Here is a 19,471-nt window from a genome sequence, read left to right on the forward strand (position 1 = left end):
TGTACTAAGGTCAAGTCTAAGTGGATCAAGGAACTTCACATAAAACCAGAGACACTGAAACTTATAGAGGAGAAAGTGGGGAAAAGCCTTGAAGATATGGGCACAGGGGAAAAATTCCTGAATAGAACAGTAATGGCTTGTGCTGTAAGATCGAGAATTGACAAGTGGGACCTCATGAAACTACAAAGCTTCTGCAAGGCTAAAGACACCATCAATAAGACAAAAAAACCACCAACAGATGGGAAAGGATCTTCACCTATCCTAAATCAGATAGGGGACTAATATCCAATATATATAAAGAACTCAAGAAGGTGGACTCCAGAAAGTCAAATAACTCCATTAAAAAATGGGGCTCAGAACTGAACAAAGAATTCTCACCTGAGGAATGCCAAATGGCAGAGAAGCACCTGAAAACATGTTCAACATCCTTAATCATCAGGGAAATGCAAATCAAAACAACCCTGAGATTCCACCTCACACCAGTCAGAATAGCTAAGATCAAAAATTCAGGTGACAGCAGATGCTGGCGAGGATGTGGAGAAAGAGGAACACTCCTCCATTGTTGGTGGGATTGCAAGCTTGTACAACCACTCTGGAAATCAGTCTGGCGGTTCCTCAGAAAATTGGACATAGTACTACCGGAGGATCCAGCAATACCTCTCCTGGGCATATATCCAGAAGATGTCCCAACCGGTAAAAAGGACACATGCTCCACTATGTTCATAGCAGCCCTATTTATAATAGCCAGAAGCTGGAAAGAACCCAGATGTCCCTCAACAGAGGAATGGATACAGAAACTATGGTACATTTACACAATGGAGTACTACTCAGCTATTAAAAAGAATGAATTTATGAAATTCCTAGCCAAATGGATGGACCTGGAGGGCATCATCTTGAGTGAAGTAACACAATCACAAAAGAACTCACACAATATGTATTCATTGATAAGTGGCTATTAGCCCAAAACTTAGGATACCCAAGATATAAGATACAATTTGGTAAACGCATGAAACTCAAGAAGAATGAAGACCAAAGTGTGGACACTGTGCACCTTCTTAGAATTGGGAACAAAACACCCAGGGAAGGAGTTACAGAGACAAAGTTCGTAGCTGTGATGAAAGGATGGACCATTTAGAGACTGCCGTATCCAGGGATCCATCCCATAATCAGCTTCTAAACGCTGACACCATTGCATACACTAGCAAGATTTTGCTGAAAGGACCTAAATATAGCTGTCTCTTGTGAGATGATGCCGGGGCCTAGCAAACACAGGAGTGGATGTTCACAGTCAGCTATTGGATGTATCACAGGGCTCCCAATGGAGAAGCTAGAGAAAGTACCCAAGGAGCTAAAGGGATCTGCAACCCTATTGTTGGAACAACATGATGTACTAACCAGAACCCCGAAGCTCTTGTCTCTAGCTGCATATGTATTGAAAGATGACCTAGTCGGCCATCAATGGAAAGAGAGGCCCATTGGACTTGCAAACTTTATATGCCCCAATATAGGGGAATGCCAGGGCCAAAAGAATGGGAATGGGTGGGTAGGGAAGTGGGGGGCGCTATGGGGGACTTTTGGGATAGCATTGGAAATGTAATTGAGGAAAATATGTAATAAAAATATTTAAAAAAAAAAAAGAAAACTAAAATACCATGAAAGTAAAAGGTAAATAGATGGAATGGTAAAATTTATACAAAGGTGTTTAACTCAGGCACAGAAAAACAAAGTCTGTAATTTCTCTTTCATGTGTGGATTCTAGCAAAAAAAAAAAAAAGTTTTATCATCTGCATTTTACTTGGAGCACACATGGAAGCCAGAAAAACAGAAAGGGGTCTCTTTTGTGACAACAACATGTTAATGCAGGAGAATAGTATATTACAAGTAACACAATGACAGAGGGATAGAAAAGATTAACCAGAAAGGAATCTGGGAGTTTGAAAGAAAATGGGTTGGATGGCTCACAAAAAAGAACATATAAGACATATAGAAGCCTGCTATTTCATAACTCATTTTAAAAAATGACAGGGTCATGTAAAATGAAAGAAGAGAAGGAATGCTGGGGTAAAGGATTAAGTGCAGATGGAGGTAAGGAAGGAAAAGTTGAGGGGTGTGATGGTTTGTATATCCTTGGACCAGGTAGTGGCACTATCTAAAGGTGTGGCCTTGTTAGAATAGGTGTGACCTGGTTGGAATGGGTGTGTCACTGTGGGTGTGGATATAAGATCCTCACCTTAGTTGCTTGGAAGTCAGTCTTCCACCAGCAGCCTTTGGATGAAGACATAGAACTCTCAGCTCCTCCTGCACCATGCCTGCCTGAATACTGACATGCTCCCACCTTGATGATAATGGACTGAACCTCTGAACCTGTAAGCCAGCCCCAATTAAATGTTTTTTATAAGACTTGCCTTGGTCATGGTGTCTTGGTGTCATGGTGAATATGGTCATGTCCACAGCAGTAAAACCCTAACTAATACAAGGGGGTTGCAGGTGGGTTAAATAAAAGAGTTGAAATGGAATTATCCTGCATGACAGACACAGTTACTCTCCAGAGATATTAGTTTAAAAAAATGCAGTACAAGGCACAGGATATCTACCTACATAGGTAATCTCTGGATGGCCTTTCCTTCAGTCATTGCTCCATTCTTTATCCCGGTATTTCCTTTATACAGAAGAAATTCTGAGCTAAAATTTTATTATTCTTTTTTTTTTAGTTAGGTATTTTCTTCATTTACATTTCAAATGCTATCCCAAAAGTCCCCCATACTCTCCTCCACCCCGCTCCCCTACCCACCCGCTCCTACTTCTTGGCCCTGGCATTCCCCTGTACTGAGGCATATAAAGTTTGCAAGACCAAAGGGCCTCTCTTCCCACTGATGGTCAACTAGGCCATCTTCTGCTACATATGCAGCTAGAGACACGAGCTCCAGGGGTAATGGTTAGTTCATTTTGTTGTTCCACCTATAGGGTTGCAGACCCCGTTAGCTCCTTGGGTACTTTCTCAAGCTCCTCTATTATGGGTCCTGTGTTCCATCCAATAGCTGACTGTAAGCATCTTTTTGCTAGGCCCCGGCATTGTCTCACAAGAGATATCTATATCTGGGTCCTTTCAGCAAAATCTTGCTAGTGTATGCAATGGTGTCAGCGTTTGGAAGCTGATTATGGGATGGATCCCTGGATATGGCAGTCTTTAGATGGTCCATCCTTTCTTCACAGCTCCAAACTTTACCTCTGTAACTCTTTCCATGGGTGTTTTGTTCCCAATTCCAAGAAGGGGAACAGTGTCCACACTTTTGTCTTCCTTCTTCTTGGGTTTCATGCGTTTAACAAATTGTATCTTATATCTTGGGTATCCTAAGTTTTTGGGCTAATATCCACTTATCAGTGAGTACATATTGTGTGAGTTCCTTTGTGAATATATTACCTCACTCAGGATGATGGCCTCCAGATCCATCCATTTGCCTAGGAATTTCATAAATTCATTCCTTTTAATAGCTGAGTAGTACTCCATTGTGTAAATGTACCACATTTTCTGTATCCATCCCTCTGTTGAGGGGCATCTGGTTCTTTCCAGCTTCTGGCTATTATAAATAAGGCTGCTATGAACATAGTGGAGCATGTGTCCTTCTTACTGGTTGGAACATCTTCTGGATATATGCCCAGGAGAGGTATTGCTGGATCCTCTGGTAGTATTATGTCCAATTTTCTGAGGAACCGCCAAACTGATTTCCAGGGTGGTTGTACCAGCTTGCAATCCCACCAACAATGAAGGAGTGTTCCTCTTTCTCCACATACTCGCCAGCATCTGCTGTCACCTGAATTTTTGATCTTAGCCATTCTGACTGGTGTGAGGTGGAATCTCAGGGTTGTTTTGATTTGCATTTCCCTGATGATTAAGGATGTTGAACATTTTTTCAGGTGCTTCTCTGCCATTCGGTATTCCTCAGGTGAGAATTCTTTGTTCAGTTCTGAGCCCCATTTTTTAATGGGGTTATTTGATTTTCTGGAGTCCACCTTCTTGAGTTCTTTATATATATTGCATATTAGTCCCCTATCTGATTTAGGATAGGTAAAGATCCTTTCCCAATCTGTTGGTGGTCTTTTTGTCTTATTGACGGTGTCTTTTGCCTTGCAGAAGCTTTGCAACTTTGTGAGGTCCCATTTATCGATTCTCGATCTTACAGCACAAGCCTATTCAGGAATTTTTCCCCGAACCCATATTTTCAAGGCTTTTCCCTACTTTCTCCTCTATAAGTTTCAGTGTCTCTGGTTTTATGTGGAGTTCCTTAATCCACTTAGATTTGACCTTCGTACAAGGAGATAGGAATGGATCAATTCGCATTCTTCTACATGATAACCGCCAGTTGTGCCAGCACCATTTGTTGAAAATGCTGTCTTTTTTTCCACTGGATGGTTTTTGCTCCCTTGTCAAAGATCAAGTGACCATAGGTATGTGGGTTGATCTCAGGGTCTTCAATTCTGTTCCATTGGTCTACTTGTCTGTCGTTATACCAGTACCATGCAGTTTTTATCACAATTGCTCTGTAGTACAGCTTTAGGTCAGTCATGGTGATTCCACCAGAGGTTCTTTTATCCTTGAGAAGAGTTTTTGCTAACCTAGGTTTTTGTTGTTCCAGATGAATTTGCAGATTGCCCTTTCTAATTTGTTGAAGAATTGATTTGGAATTTTGATGGGGATTGCATTGAATCTGTAGATTGCTTTTGGCAAGATAGCCATTTTTACAATGTTGATCCTGCCAATCCATGAGCATGGGAGGTTTTTCCATCTTCTGAGATCTTCTTTAATTTCTTTCTCCAGGGACTTGAAGTTCTTGTCATACAGATCTTTCACTTCCTTAGTTAGAGTCACGCCAAGGTATTTTATATTGTTTGTGACTATTAAAAAGGGTGTTGTTTCCCTAATTTCCTTCTCTGCCTGTTTATCCTTTGTGTACAGAAAGGCCATTGACTTGCTTGAGTTAATTTTATATCCAGCTACTTCACCAAAGCTATTTATCAGGCTTAGGAGTTCTCTGGTGGAATTTTTAGGGTCACTTATGTATACTATCATATCATCTGCAAAAAGCGATATTTTGACTTCTTCTTTTCCGATTTGTATCCCCTTGATCTCCTTTTGTTGTCTAATTGCTCTGGCTAGGACTTCAAGTACAATGTTGAATAGGTAGGGAGAGAGTGGGCAGCCTTGTCTAGTCCCTGATTTTAGTGGGATTGCTTCCAGCTTCTCACCATTTACTTTGATGTTGGCTACTGGTTTGCTGTACATTGCTTTTATCATGGTTAGGTATGGGCCTTGAATTCCTGATCTTTCCAAGACTTTTATCATGAATGGGTGTTGGATTTTGTCAAATGCTTTTTCAGCATCTAACGAGATGATCATGTGGTTTTTGTCTTTGAGTTTGTTTATATAATGGATTACATTGATGGATTTTCGTATATTGAACCATCCTTGCATCCCTGGGATGAAACCTACTTGGTCAGGATGGATGATTGTTTTGATGTGTTCTTGAAATCGGTTAGCGAGAACTTTATTGAGGATTTTTGCATCAATATTCATAAGGGAAATTGGTCTGAAGTTCTCTATTTTTGTTGGGTCTTTATGTGGTTTAGGTATCAGAGTAATTGTGGCTTCATAGAATGAGTTGTGTAGAGTACCTTCTGATTCTATTTTGTGGAATAGTTTGTGAAGTACTGGGATTAGTTCTTCTTTGAAGGTTTGATAGAACTCTGCAATAAGCCCATCTGGTCCTGGGCTTTTCTTGTTTGGGAGATTATTAATGACTGCTTCTATTTCTTTAGGGGATATGGGACTGTTTAGATCATTAACCTGATCTGGATTTAACTTTGGTACCTGGTATCTGTCTAGAATCTTGTCCATTTCATCCAGGTTCTCCAGTTTTGTTGAGTATAGCCTTTTGTAGAAGGATCTGATGGTGTTTTGGATTTCTTCAGGGTCTGTTGTTATGTCTCCCTTTTCATTTCTGATTTTGTTATTAGAATACTTTCCCTATGCCCTCTAGTGAGTCTGGCTAAGGGTTTATCTATCTTGTTGATTTTCTCAAAGAACCAGCTCCTTGATTGGTTGATTCTTTGAATTGTTCTTCTTGTTTCCACTTGGTTGATTTCACCCCTGAGTTTGATTATTTCTTGCCGTCTACTCCTCTTGGGTGAATTTGCTTCCTTTCTTCTAGAGCTTTTAGGTGTGTTGTCAAGCTGCTAATGTGTGCTCTCTCTAGTTTCTTTTTGGAGGCACTCAGAGCTATGAGTTTTCCTCTTAGAAATGCTTTCAATGTGTCCCGTAAGTTTGGGTATGTTGTGGCTTCATTTTCATTAAACTCCAGAAAGTCCTTAATTTCTTTCTTTATTCCTTCCTTGACCAAAGTATCATTGAGAAGAGTGTTGTTTAGTTTCCACGTGTGTGTTGGCTTTCTAATATTTATTTTGTTATTGAAGATCAGTCTTAGTCCATGGTGATCTGATAGGGTGCATGGGACAATTTCAGTATTTTTGTATATGTTGAGGCCGGTTTTCTGCTTCCCTAACTAATGTAGTCTCAGGCCCCGCGCGCAATTGGATTGGAGCAGAAGCTGTGTTCCACTCACTAGAAGTCTTAAGATCTTGTGGCGGGTGTTGTGGGTAGCTGGCAAGTGTCAGCCGACCCTGCGCCCTAGCTACCCAGGTGCTTGTCTGACTGGAAGAGCGAAAATATTTCTTATATAAAAAATTTTAAAACAAATCATATCAAATCTGAACAGTTCAGTGTATTGTATAGCATTTATACATTTTTTTGGTATACATAGGTCACAAAAGAATTCAGACAGTTGTGGTATGTGCCATTATGTAATAAAAATACAAATATAAACAAAATAAGACCCTTTATACAGTTACTATGGAATAAAGATTCATATGAGATATGTCTGATTAAAAAGCAGAAAGCATAGGGACACCAAGTCTTGAACTTGAAAGACTTCTGAGATATAACTTGGCATTTAGATTGACATCTGAGAATTAAACATAAGGGAAAATTTCTCATATTGTACTCTTTACTTGGATTCATTAATATTTTATTTCATTTTAGAATTAGCAGTTAGAAAATACAGCTGAGTACAGAGGTACCTTCAAAATTACAGAGAGACTTAACATAAGGCAGACAGAAAAATGTACCAGTTTTTATTTGTTTAATCTGATTTATTGCACATTTTCATTGGCCGGCAGCTCTGAAAGAATCTGTTACCTATTTATTGCCAGAGGTTTCTTCAGACTCAGAGTTTTTCTCAGTGCTGCCTTCACTTCCTTGTTCCTTAAGCTATAGATGATGGGGTTCAGCATGGATGTCACCGCTGTGTAGAAAAGGGCCAAGAGTTTGTCCATTCCTGGTAAGTGGCTAGACTTGGGCCTCAAGTAGGTAATAGATCCTGAACCATAGAAAAGTGTGACTACAAGTAGATGGGAGGAACAGGTGGAGAGAGCTTTATGGCGCCCCTCAGGTGAAGGCATCACCAGCACTGCAACCAGAATTCTGACATAGGAATAAATGATCAACAAAAATGGGCTAGATATGCAGAGAATTGCTGCCACAAAGATTGCAGCCTCATTTTGGGATGTATCTCCACAGGCAAGTGCCAGGACAGGTGGAAGGTCACAGAAGAAGTGGTCTATCTCACATGGTCCGCAGAAGTTCAAGGAGAAAATAAAATTGGTCTGTCCCAACCCTACTATACATCCCATTCCCCATGAAACTATTGCCAAATGGGCACATACCCCACGATTCATTCGGGTTGCATAGTGGAGTGGGGAGCATATGGCCATGCAGCGGTCATAGGCCATAGCTGCCAGTAAGCAACACTCAGTTATACCAAAAAATGTGAAGAAAAACATCTGTGTGGCACAACCCTCCCGAGAGATTTCTCGGGCCTCACTTATGAGGCTCTGTAGCATTTTGGGTATGACAGAACAAGTGTAGCCAATCTCCAGGAGAGACAAGTTGGCCAGAAAGAAGTACATTGGAGTGTGTAGGGCTGGACTGGTGCAGATGGCAAGGGCTATGAGTTCATTTCCTGTCAGTGATACTAAGAACATGAGGAGAATGAGGGTAAACAGGAGGAAGCATTCTCCAGGAACCTCAGAGAACTTGGCAAATGCAAAGCGTTTGACAGACAAGCTGTTCTCCTGCCACAGAGAGCAGTTGATACTCATCTCCTGAAAGAAAGCACAGCAAATCATTACAACAATTCTTGCAGATGGGAGAAATTATTCACTTTTTCTGTCTCTCCCAACTCCCCTAGTCTCTCTCCCTCCCTCTTGCATGTGTGTGTGTGTGTGTGTGTGTGTGTGTGTGTGTAAAATATATGTGCATACATATGCCTGTACCATTCAGATAGCAATTTCAAGTGTCCTTGATTAGTTTCCACCTTATTTTCTAAAACAGGTTACTTGACCTGGAGATACTTGTTTTTTTCTAGAATGAGTCAGAGATCCACCTTCTTTTGCCTTTCATACCGTTAGTATTGGCGTTGCATATAAATGCTGGGTTGCCCAGTCTTTCATGGGTACTGTGGATCCAAATAGCTCCTCACACCTGAACAGCAAGTACACTAATTACTGGACCATTTACATAGCACATCATTTAATTAATTCTAGAGCCTGTGGTAAATTAGAAACTTGTTAGTTAGATGAATTAAAAAAAAAACACCACACACCCTCAATTAAAAAAAAAATCAAATATTTTCCCTATTCATACTACTAGGTGATTTTTCCAATATACATTTAGTTGTCAAACCACTAAATGACCAAATCTTAGCTGGGAAATATGGTATATCCTTTATGCACGTGAATTGTGTGCCTGATATAAAAGGTCTCTGTGAGTTAAATGATAGCCTAGATTGCAGAGTGATATTGTGCTAACAAAGAAAAAAGGTAAACAGATGATCAGTTGTCCATTTAGGTTCCCTTTAGTCAATTGACAATGCTAGTATGAAAAGGTCCTTTCAAATTTAGTTTTCTTTCCTCATGTCTGTCAGCAGTTGCTCTAACCATTTCTCTCCCCCCCCCCTCTTTCTCTTTTCTTTGTCTCTCTCTGTATGTCTCTGTCTCTGTCTTGTCTCTCTCTCTCCCTTTATTTCTTTCTTAAGACAGGGCCTCACTTTTTATTCACCATTTTTTAAACTCAGTATTTACTTATTGGGTCCTGACTCTTTTTAAGTAATACTTTTTGCAGTTTATAGACTCTCATTTGTCAGTTAAATTTGCAGGTATATGTATACCTGTTGTATATTCTCATATCTAGAAGAAGCTATTCAATTTCTTTAGTGACATAGATGTAGATATAGAGGCCAAGAGAGAAATTAACCACAATAAGGAATGTCTGACTAGGGTTTAATTGGTTACCTTTTAAAAAATGGCTTTTTAAATTAGCCTCATCCCACTTAAACTGTAGCAGCCCAATGCAAACATCTGTGTTAGTGATGAAGGCCCATGAGACTGAGGGAATGGAGTCAGTACTTGTGAGGAATGGATGATAGTAAATACTGGCAACCTAACAGTTTGTCCATATTTGTTCTTTTTATACTTTTAGTACTTACAGGACAAATAGAAAACACAGCCTGACATAAGTATATTTCACACCTTCCAAAATTCAGTCAAATAAAATAATTGTAGCATGAGAAGGACTCCAAATACTTTTAAAACTATTATCTAATGCAAATGCTATTCCACTGAGATATTAAAATTACTAAATAACACAAAATGAAGTGAAAAATTTGAAATCAATAAAAATTCCTCTCCTTGTCATTTGGTGTTATATTGAAAGTGCCAAAACCTGACTAAATTTTCTGTTGCTTCGTCAGCTGTTGAGTTCATCATCAGATGCCAAGATCAATGAGAATAATGAAAATTCTATTCGAGATTCATACCAGAAACTTCCATTTTCATAATGACCCATGAAAGGAGAATGGTGTCTCATGTACTGTATGCAGACATATACATGTCCACATACAGATATGAAGGATTTTCAGAAATATGGAAGTATCAGAATAGGCTGCAATGGATAAGCCACTGTCTCTAATCGTAAAGTCATTTTCTTCAAGTAAAATTTCAGATTCATCAATTTGAACTCTTTCCGCTTAAAGCTGCAAATACTTTGAAGCCCAATGTGAATACATAGTAAAATGTTCATTAAAGGGAAAAAGTGCCTGTCCTGAGAAACCTCTTGTGGAGGAAGTTAGGTGCATCATTTAGCTATCCTCTGGAGTCACCCATCTAGTAACAGAATGAAGCCATTCACATAGAGGTGTAACATAATATTTTCCATATTGATTATGAGTTCTGTCTATTACATAGATCTTCAGTGTTATAAAGATTCCATGTGTAGTAAACACTGATCGGCTTTAAAAGATTACAAATGTTAATTGGTGTAGTGATTCCTTATTTCATTCTCTCTCTCTCTCTCTCTCTCTCTCTCTCTCTCTCTCTCTCTCTCTCTCTCTCTCTCAATCTCTCCCTCAATCTCTCACACCAAAATGCTTTTTATGTTCTGTGAGCAGATGGAAAGCATGATACACTGTTAATTCTGATTCTGTAACACATCAGAGTCTGTGCAGAAATTCTCAGGAAATGTTCATTATCACCACCATGTAGTCACTATTTCTAATATTCTATAATAGTATAAACAGTTTATATAGATTGTTAGGAAAAGATTATATGGATGCTCATGCCCCACAATTACTTACCAAAGGACCATGTGTCACCAGATGAATGACGCTTTAGCTTCACACAATAGAAATTTTTAGATTACTTAACTAGATTAAGATGCTGTATATAATGAGAGTCTCCAGTCTCAGCATTGCATTGTGTTGATTTCCCATGGACTTAAGCTATTTTCTGAGAAAGAAAGAAGCCATGATTCTGAGTTGACTGTTTCATTCCCTGAGATGGAGATGTTGAATAAAATAACAGCAATAACACAAAATGTTTGAGTATCAGTTGTTCATTTTTACAATTTAGTTCACTTTCTCTAAGTCCAGTACTGACAACTTAGCTGTAGCACATACCTTCAATCCCAGCACAGGGTTGGAGAATTACTCCTTTTGTGTCTGATTAGCCACCTTCGGGCTTTCTCTGTGCCCTCTCCTTACCACATTTTCATTATCATCTTTAAGCCTGTGCATTAAAAAACCTTCATTGCAGTAAAGAATAACATCTGAGGTCAGGAGGTCTGTGTATCCCAGAGAGAACACTATGTCCTTTGAGGCAAATAATTCAGCATCACACACACACACATACACACACACACACACACACACAAGATGAAAGATGATAGATACAGGAAGGTAAATAAATACATACATGATAGGTAGGTAAATAGATGATAATGATAGATAGATGATAGAATTGAATACATAGATAGATAGATAGATAGATAGATAGATAGATAGAGGTTATTGTATTCACACAATGATATATTGAGATTTCCACATTCTTGAAATCAATGATTATAAATATATTTTACTGCTATCCTCTGTGCTCAGAGATCTGATTCTCTCACTCTCCCCAGGAGACTTTCTAGTTTTTTTCTCACTGAAGTGTGTCAGGAGGCTGTCTGAATCTCCTCTTTAGAGTCAGACTGGACAGCTCTATCAGAGTTTGTAGACAAATGCTAATTTGGAAAGAAAAAAAGTAAATGTAATTGGTGAACAAATCACAAATATATGTAATGAATGATGCAGTTTAATGATAAATGCTGTGAATGCTCTCTTTATCCTGTGATATGAAATGAAATGTAATATTATAATTTATTATTTGATCATTGGAAAATATTAATATAAATTATTCAAGTTTTATATTTTCCAAGCATTACCTAAAATAATCATGAAAACTACATAATTATCTTTTGTGTCATTTTCTTTTGATAAAACTGATACTTGTTCTGTTTATTATAAATTATATATGAAATAAATCCCAAAAAAAGAAAAGAAAAAAGGGAGTGATCCAATATAGTTAACAAAGATAATATAGAATTCTTATGTATGAGCAAAAGCTCTGGATGTGTGCAACAAACTTGGTAATATTCCTGTCCAAAAACAGTAACAGTTATTGAAAAGTTTTATATTAAATTTACCTTGAAAAATCTAATAAAAGGGCATATCTTTATAAAAAATAAATTATATAGGTTAATAAATTTGATGCCTTCCTAGTTGTATGTTACATTGGCTAGGTCTCTAATGGTTTTATCAAAAATAATTTCAATAAAAAAGAGATAAAATTTAGTATTACTGTAGAAGTTGAGTAAGGTACTGAATGCCTATTAGAAAGAAAAACAAATAACTTTGTACCTAAGGTTTTAATGATGTAAAATCGGAATAATAGGGAGAATGATTGACTCTCTTGAATGGGACATTCTCTTTGTCATCAGGCTCTGCAGTGACTTAGCACAGTACAATCTATGATAGCCCACATACAGTATATGTTATCTCAGCCTCAGACATTGGAATTTATATATTTTTGCATATAGTTTTTCTGAATTAAAGCATAATTGCTTTAAATTAATTTACACTTAGATATTACTAGTTATTATTCTGAGAATGAGATATGGAGCCAAGGGGATTTCCATTGTTATCTTAGCCTTAGATATTAGAATTTATATATTTTGCATATAGTTATTCTGAATTAAAGCATAATTTATTTAAATTAATTTTAACTTAGATATTAGAAGTTTTTATTCTGAGAATGAGATATGGAGCCAAGGGGATTTATTTATTAGTTTTATATTCACTATTAGTTTTCTTAGGGGTTATTTTGCATGTGATTGTATTTCTTCTCTTTCAAATATTTTTTGGTATTACTTAAATAAGCTATTGCTTTTTGTATGTTATTTTTGTGTTCTGAAACTTTGCTGAAAGAGTTTATAAAATACATAGGGGTTTGGTAGAAAGCTATTGTAAAGCAAAGGAAACTATGAAGCAAATGAATATGTAGCCCACAGAATGTGAGAACATTCTTGTCATCTATTCATAAGACAGATAATTAGTGTCTAGAATCTTCTTTCTCAACTTTCTTAATACTGCCACCCCTTAATACAGTTCATCATGTGGTGGTGACCCTCCCCAACCATAAAATTATATTGTTGCTGTTTCATATCTATAATTCTGATGCTATAATAAGTTTTAATGCAAATATCTGATATGCAGGATATCTGATATGCAACTTTCAAGAGGATCAAACCGACAGATTCACAACAAATAGTCTAGGACATACAATGAATTAAAAATAAAAGAGTAAACATTAAGATGATAATGTGTTACAACCCCAAATATCTTGCCTATCATCTTTGCCTGGTGCATACCTAGCATTGGCAAACTGTGCCTTGTCCCTTGCACTCCATTTTCTTACCCACAACTCCACTTACATTCCTGAGGCCCTGCTAGCACCAGGGACATCCAGCTTTGCCTGCATCCCTAGAGACCTACTCTCACCAGGGACAAGCAGGTGAGGCCTCTCTCTATATTATCCTGTCTGCCAGGTTCCACCTAGAGCACACCTATTCCTTGAGCTCCATCTTCTAACCCATAGCTCCGTCTGCCTTCCTGGAGCCCTATAGGCACCAGAGACATCCAGGTGAGACCTCTCCAACCCCCATCTCCTACTTGCCACAGCATTGTTGAGCCCTGCTCTCTGCACACCATGTTCTGTCCCACAGCTCTCCCAACATCCATGGAGGCCTGTAGCAACAGGGACATCCTGATAAGACCCTTGACCCTACCCCAATCCCCTGCCTGTTGCTTCTTCCCTTGAGCATACTCAGCACATATGAGTTGTGCCCTATCCCCTGCACTCTCATTTTCTGTTGCCCAACTCTGCCTGCATTCTCTGAGGCCTGCAGGCACCAGAAACAACCAGATGAAGCCAATCCCTCCCAACTCCCTGCCTACCAAGTCCCTCTAAAGCACAACCAACAACTGTAAACTGCATTCAATCCCCTTTTCTCCATTTTCCAGTGCACAACTCTTTCGCTATTTCTGGAGAGCTTCCTACAACAGAGACAATCACATGGCTAAAGGTCAGTGTAAGAACACAATCAACAAGAGTCAACCATACCACTAGATCCCTTCAAATACTGTATAACCTGGATAATATAGGGGAAGCACAAGAAAAGCTTATAAAGCTGACAGAGGCCCTTAAAGAGAAAATGGATAAAATTCCTTTAAGAAATACAGGAAAATACAATCAAACAGGTGAAGGAGATAAATAAAATTGTTCATTACCTGAAAATGGAAATAGCAACAATAAACAAAACACAAACTGAGAGAATCATGGAGATGGAGAACCTAGGCAAGAAAACAGGAACAACAGATGAAAGCATCACCAACAGACTACTAGAGGTAGAAGAGAGAATCTCAGGTGAAGAAAATAAAATAGGAGAAATCAATACACTGGTCAAAGAAAATATTACTTCTAAAAGTTTTTGACATAACACGTGTAGGAATTCTGAGACAATAACCTTAGACACCAACCAAAGAATAACAGAAGTAGAAAAAGATGATTCCCAGTGCAAAGACCTAGAAAAAGTTTTCAACAAAATCATATAAGAAAACATTCCCATCCCAAAGAAAGAGATACTTACAAAAATAAAAGAACCTTACAGTATACCAAATAGATTTGACCTGAAATGAATATTCTCTTGCCACATAACAATCAAACACTAACTGTATAAAACAAACAAACAAACAAAGAATATTAAATGATTCAAGATTAAAAGGCCATGTAACTATAAAGGTAGACCTCTAGAATTACAGCCAAACAGCTGCGACTCTTAAAGCCAGAAGGGCCTGAGCAGATGTCTTGCAGTCTCTAAGAGACCACAGATTCCAGCCCAGATTACTATATCCAGTAAAACTTTTGATCACCATAAATGGAGAAAACAGAATATTTCATGACAAAACGAAATTTAACCAATACCTTTCCACAAATGCAGCCCTCCAGAAAGTACTCGTTTTAATGACTTAACAGCACACGTGAAAGCTCTTGAACAAATAGAAGAAAACACATGCAAGAGGATCAGGTGGTAAGAAATAAACGAATTCAGGGTTGAAATCAGTAAATTAGAAACAAAGAGAACAGTAGACAATCTCAACAAAACAAAGAGTGAGCTGGTTCTTTCAAAAACTCAGCACGATAGACAAACCCTTGACCAAACTAACTAAAAGGCAAAGCAAAATATGTAAATTAATAAAGGCAAAAGTAAAAAGGAGGATATAACACCAGATATGGAGTAAATTCAAAGAATCATTAGGTCTTACTTCAAAAATATGTACTTCAAATATTTGAAAATTTTAAATGAAATAGACAGTGTTCTTGATAAATACTACTTATCCAAGCTAAATCAAGATCATGTAAACAACATAAGTAGGCCTTTAATCTCTAAGGAAATAGAAGCACTCATTTAAAATATCTTGTAAACAAAAATAAAATAAAATAAAAATAAAAACACACTGCCAGATGATTTTAGTACAGAATTCTACCAGAATTTCAAAGAACAGTTAATATAAATACTCCTCAAAATATACCACATAATAGAAACATAAGGATCACTGACAAATTCATTCCATGCCAGCACAATCACCATGATACCTAAACCACACAAACACTTAACTAAGGATGAAAATTTCAGGACAATTCACCTTATGAATATTGATACAAAAATACTCAATAAATAGCTGGCAAACTGAATTCAACAATACATCAAAAATCATTATATACCATGATCAAGTACACTTCATACTATAGATGCAGGGATGGTTAAAATATGAAAATCCATCAATGTAGCCCACTGTATAAACAAACTGAACAAATGGAAACCACATGGTCACATCATTAGATGTAGAAAAGTTATTTCAAAAATATCTAACACCTTTTTATGATAAAAATCTTGAAGAGATAATGGATGCAAGGCACAATAAAGGCAATGTATAGCAAGCTGATAGCCAACATCAAATTAAATGAAGAGAAACTTAGCTAGAGCAATAAGACAACTAAAGAACATCAAGGGGATACAAATTGGAAAGGAAGAACTCAAAATATTACTATTTATAGATGGTATAATAGTATATATAAGTGACCCCTAAAGTCCTTCCAGAAAACTCCTACAGCTGATAAAGACCTTCAGCAAAGTGGCTTAATAAAAAAAAAAACTACTCAAATAACTCAGTAGCCAATGCATATACAAAGAATAAATGGACTAAGAAAAAATAGGGAAACAACATCCTTCACAATAGGCAAAGATAGTATAAAATATCGTGTGGTAACTGTAATGAAGCAAGTAAAAGACTTAAATGACAAGAACTTTGAATCCTTGAAGAAAGAAATTGAAGAAGATATTAGAATATGAAAAGATCTCCCATGCTCACCGTTTGGTATGGTTAATGTAGTGAAAATGAACATTTTACCAAAAGGAATATGCAGACTTGACAAAATTCCCATCAAAATTCCCATCAAAATTCCAATACAACTCCTATAGACCTTGTCAGAAAAATTCTTAATTTCACATGGAAGAACAAAAATCCCAAGATTACTAAGACAATCCTGTAAAATAATAAATAATTAAAAAACCATCTGGAGGTATCAATATTCCCAATTTTAAGCTGCACTACATAGAATCAGGAAAAAAAATTGTGGATCAATGGAAGTGAATCAAAGATCCAGGAGTAAAAACACACACCTATGTACACTTGATTTTTGAAAAAGAAACCAAAATTATACATTGGGGGAAAAAAGCATTTTCAATAAATTGTGCTGGATTAATGGGATATCTGCATGTAGATGAATGAAAATAGGTTAATATATATCTCCCTGAACAATATTCAAATCCAAGTGGGTCACAGAACTCAATATAAAACAAGTTATTCTAAGCAAGATTTTGCTGAAAGGACCCAAATATAGCTGTCTCTTGTGAGACGATGCCGGGGCCTAGCAAACACAGGAGTGGATGTTCACAGTCAGCTATTGGATGTATCACAGGGCTCCCAATGGAGAAGCTAGAGAAAGTACCCAAGGAGCTAAAGGGATCTGCAACTCTATTGTTGGAACAACATGATGTACTAACCAGAACCCCGGAGCTCTTGTCTCTAGCTGCATATGTATTGAAAGATGGCCTAGTCGGCCATCACTGGAAAGAGAGGCCCATTGGACTTGCAAACTTTATATGCCCCAATATAGGGGAATGCCAGGGCCAAAAGAATGGGAATGGGTGGGTAGGGAAGTGGGGGGCGCTATGGGGGACTTTTGGGATAGCATTGGAAATGTAACTGAGGAAAATATGTAATAAAAATATTAAAAATTAAAAAAAAAGAAAAAAAAGTTATTCTAAATATGAGAGAACAGAAAGTAGGTAATAACCTTTAATGCATTGGCACAGGAGACAACTTCATGAACTGAACATCAGCAGCTGGGGCACTAAGATCAAATATTTAAAAATGGGACCTCATGAAATTAAAAAGTTTGTATAAAGTGAAGGACACCATCAAAAGGATAAAAAATCAGCCTACAGACTGGGTAAAGATATTCAACAACCTTACATATGGCATAGGGATGATATCCAAAAGGTAGAAAGAACATGAGAATAGATATCAACAAATCAAATAACCCAATTAAAAATGGGGTACAGATCTAAACAGAGAATTCTTAACAAAAGAAGCTCTGATGACTAAGAAGAACTTAAAAAATGGTCAACATCCCTAAACATCAGGGAAACACATATCAAAATGACTATGAGATTTCATTTTATACCAATAAGAATGGCCAAGAACAAAAACTCGGGTGACTTCACATGCTGATGAGGATGTGGAACAATGGGAACAATCTTCCATTGTTGGTCAGAGAGAAAACTTGTACTATTAATTTGGAGTTTTCTCAGAAAATCAGGAATAATTCTACCACAGTATCAGCTATCATTTACCAAAAGATGTTCCATCATACCACAAGGACCCTTGCTCACCTAGGCTCGTAGTGGATTCATTATAGCCAGAAACTGACAATACACTAGATGTTCCTCAACCAATGAATGGATAAAGAAAAATGTGGTACATATACACAATGGAATCTTACTCAGCTATTAAAAAGAGTGACACCATGAAAATTGCAGGCAAGTGGATAGAAATAGAAAAGATCATTTCAATGAGGTAACACAGACCCAGAAAGACAAATGTGGCATGTCCTTGGATACAAGTGGAAATTAACCATAAAGAACATGATAACCATGCTACAATCCGCAGATCCAAAGAAGCCTACTAATACAAAAAGTTACTATAATATCACTGAGAAGGGGAAATTGAATGGATGTTGGAAATAGATGGAGAGAAGAAACAGGGTGGGAGAAGATGTAAGTGAAGAACAGAAGGGTCCCAGTCTGTGGAAGATAGAAGTAGAGAGAACTGAGAAAGAGAACTGAAGCGAGCATCTCTGGGACAAACAAGAAACCTAGGTTAATGGAACCACCCACCCAGAAATCTATGAGGGTGACCCTAGCCAAGACTACTAGCAATAGAGAATATGTAACTTGAAATGGCCACCTCTTGAAACTAGAAAAGACTTCCAATGGAAGAATGAGGCTACCTACCCACCCAAAAATCTTTAACCCAAAATTTTTCTTTCCTACAATATATACAGGGATATTGTTGGAGCAGAAATTAAGGAAATGGCTAACCAATGACAGGCCCACTTGAGATCTATGCCATGTTGAAGAGCCTACTGTGTTGGGAGCCACTTTGCCTACTTCTATGTAAGCTTGCCTGTCAGAAAGTGTCAAGGCAGATGAATATCTGCTGCCAGATTTCCTGTCCTGCTTATAGTAATAGCAGATACTGGCATGGATATGACAAAAAATGGAGCTTTTATAAACTGAAGATGAGAGCATAGCCTAGTGAGGCCACTTTCAAGTTTGGAGATTTCTCAAAGAACAAACAGCACTACCATATATCCTAAATGTATCTCTCCTGAGCAAATGGTTCATGCACTTTATAGCCTAATACAGAGACATTAAATAACATCTGTTATTTAATGTTGTATTTATAATAGAAAGTGGAATCATCCTAGATGTCCATCAGCAAATGAATGGATATGAAAAACACGATGAAATATACAGCTATAAAGAAAACTAAAATATCATGAAAGTAACAGGTAAATAGATAGAATGGCAAAATTTTTACCAAGGTGGCTAACTCAGGCACAGAAAAAGAAAAGAAAAGTTTTATCTTGTGCACGTTACTTGGAGCACACATGGAAGACATTGAAAAAGAGAAATGGGGCTCTTTTGTGACAACAACATGTTAATGCAGGAGAATGGTATATTACACATAACACGATGATAGAGGGATAGAAAAGATTAAGCAGAGAGGAGTCTGGGAGTTTGAAATTCAATGGGTTGGATGACTCACAAAAAAGAACATATAGGACATATGGAAGCCTG

At 37.5% G+C, this 19,471-nt stretch overlaps 1 protein-coding gene across 2 annotated transcripts; it reads right to left on the bottom strand.

Annotated features, from left to right (window-relative positions):
• Positions 1-7,245: 7,245 nt before the first annotated feature.
• LOC110284150 (olfactory receptor 10C1-like) lies at positions 7,246-8,238 on the bottom strand. Of its 2 annotated transcripts, XM_029471582.1 has the most exons (2): positions 7,880-8,211; positions 7,246-7,447 (listed from the first exon to the last, which is right to left on the bottom strand). In XM_029471582.1, the coding sequence occupies exons 1-2, from the start codon at positions 8,209-8,211 to the stop codon at positions 7,246-7,248; spliced, it is 534 nt and encodes a 177-aa protein (XP_029327442.1). The 2 variants fall into 2 exon arrangements, with proteins under 2 accessions (XP_029327442.1, XP_021005469.2); XM_021149810.2 differs by having other exon boundaries at positions 7,246-8,238.
• Between the last annotated feature and the right edge of the window lie 11,233 nt (positions 8,239-19,471).

Source organism: Mus caroli, unplaced genomic scaffold (genome assembly GCF_978045245.1).
Source record: "Mus caroli unplaced genomic scaffold, Mus_caroli_1 scaffold_18, whole genome shotgun sequence".
NCBI lineage: Eukaryota > Metazoa > Chordata > Mammalia > Rodentia > Muridae > Mus > Mus caroli.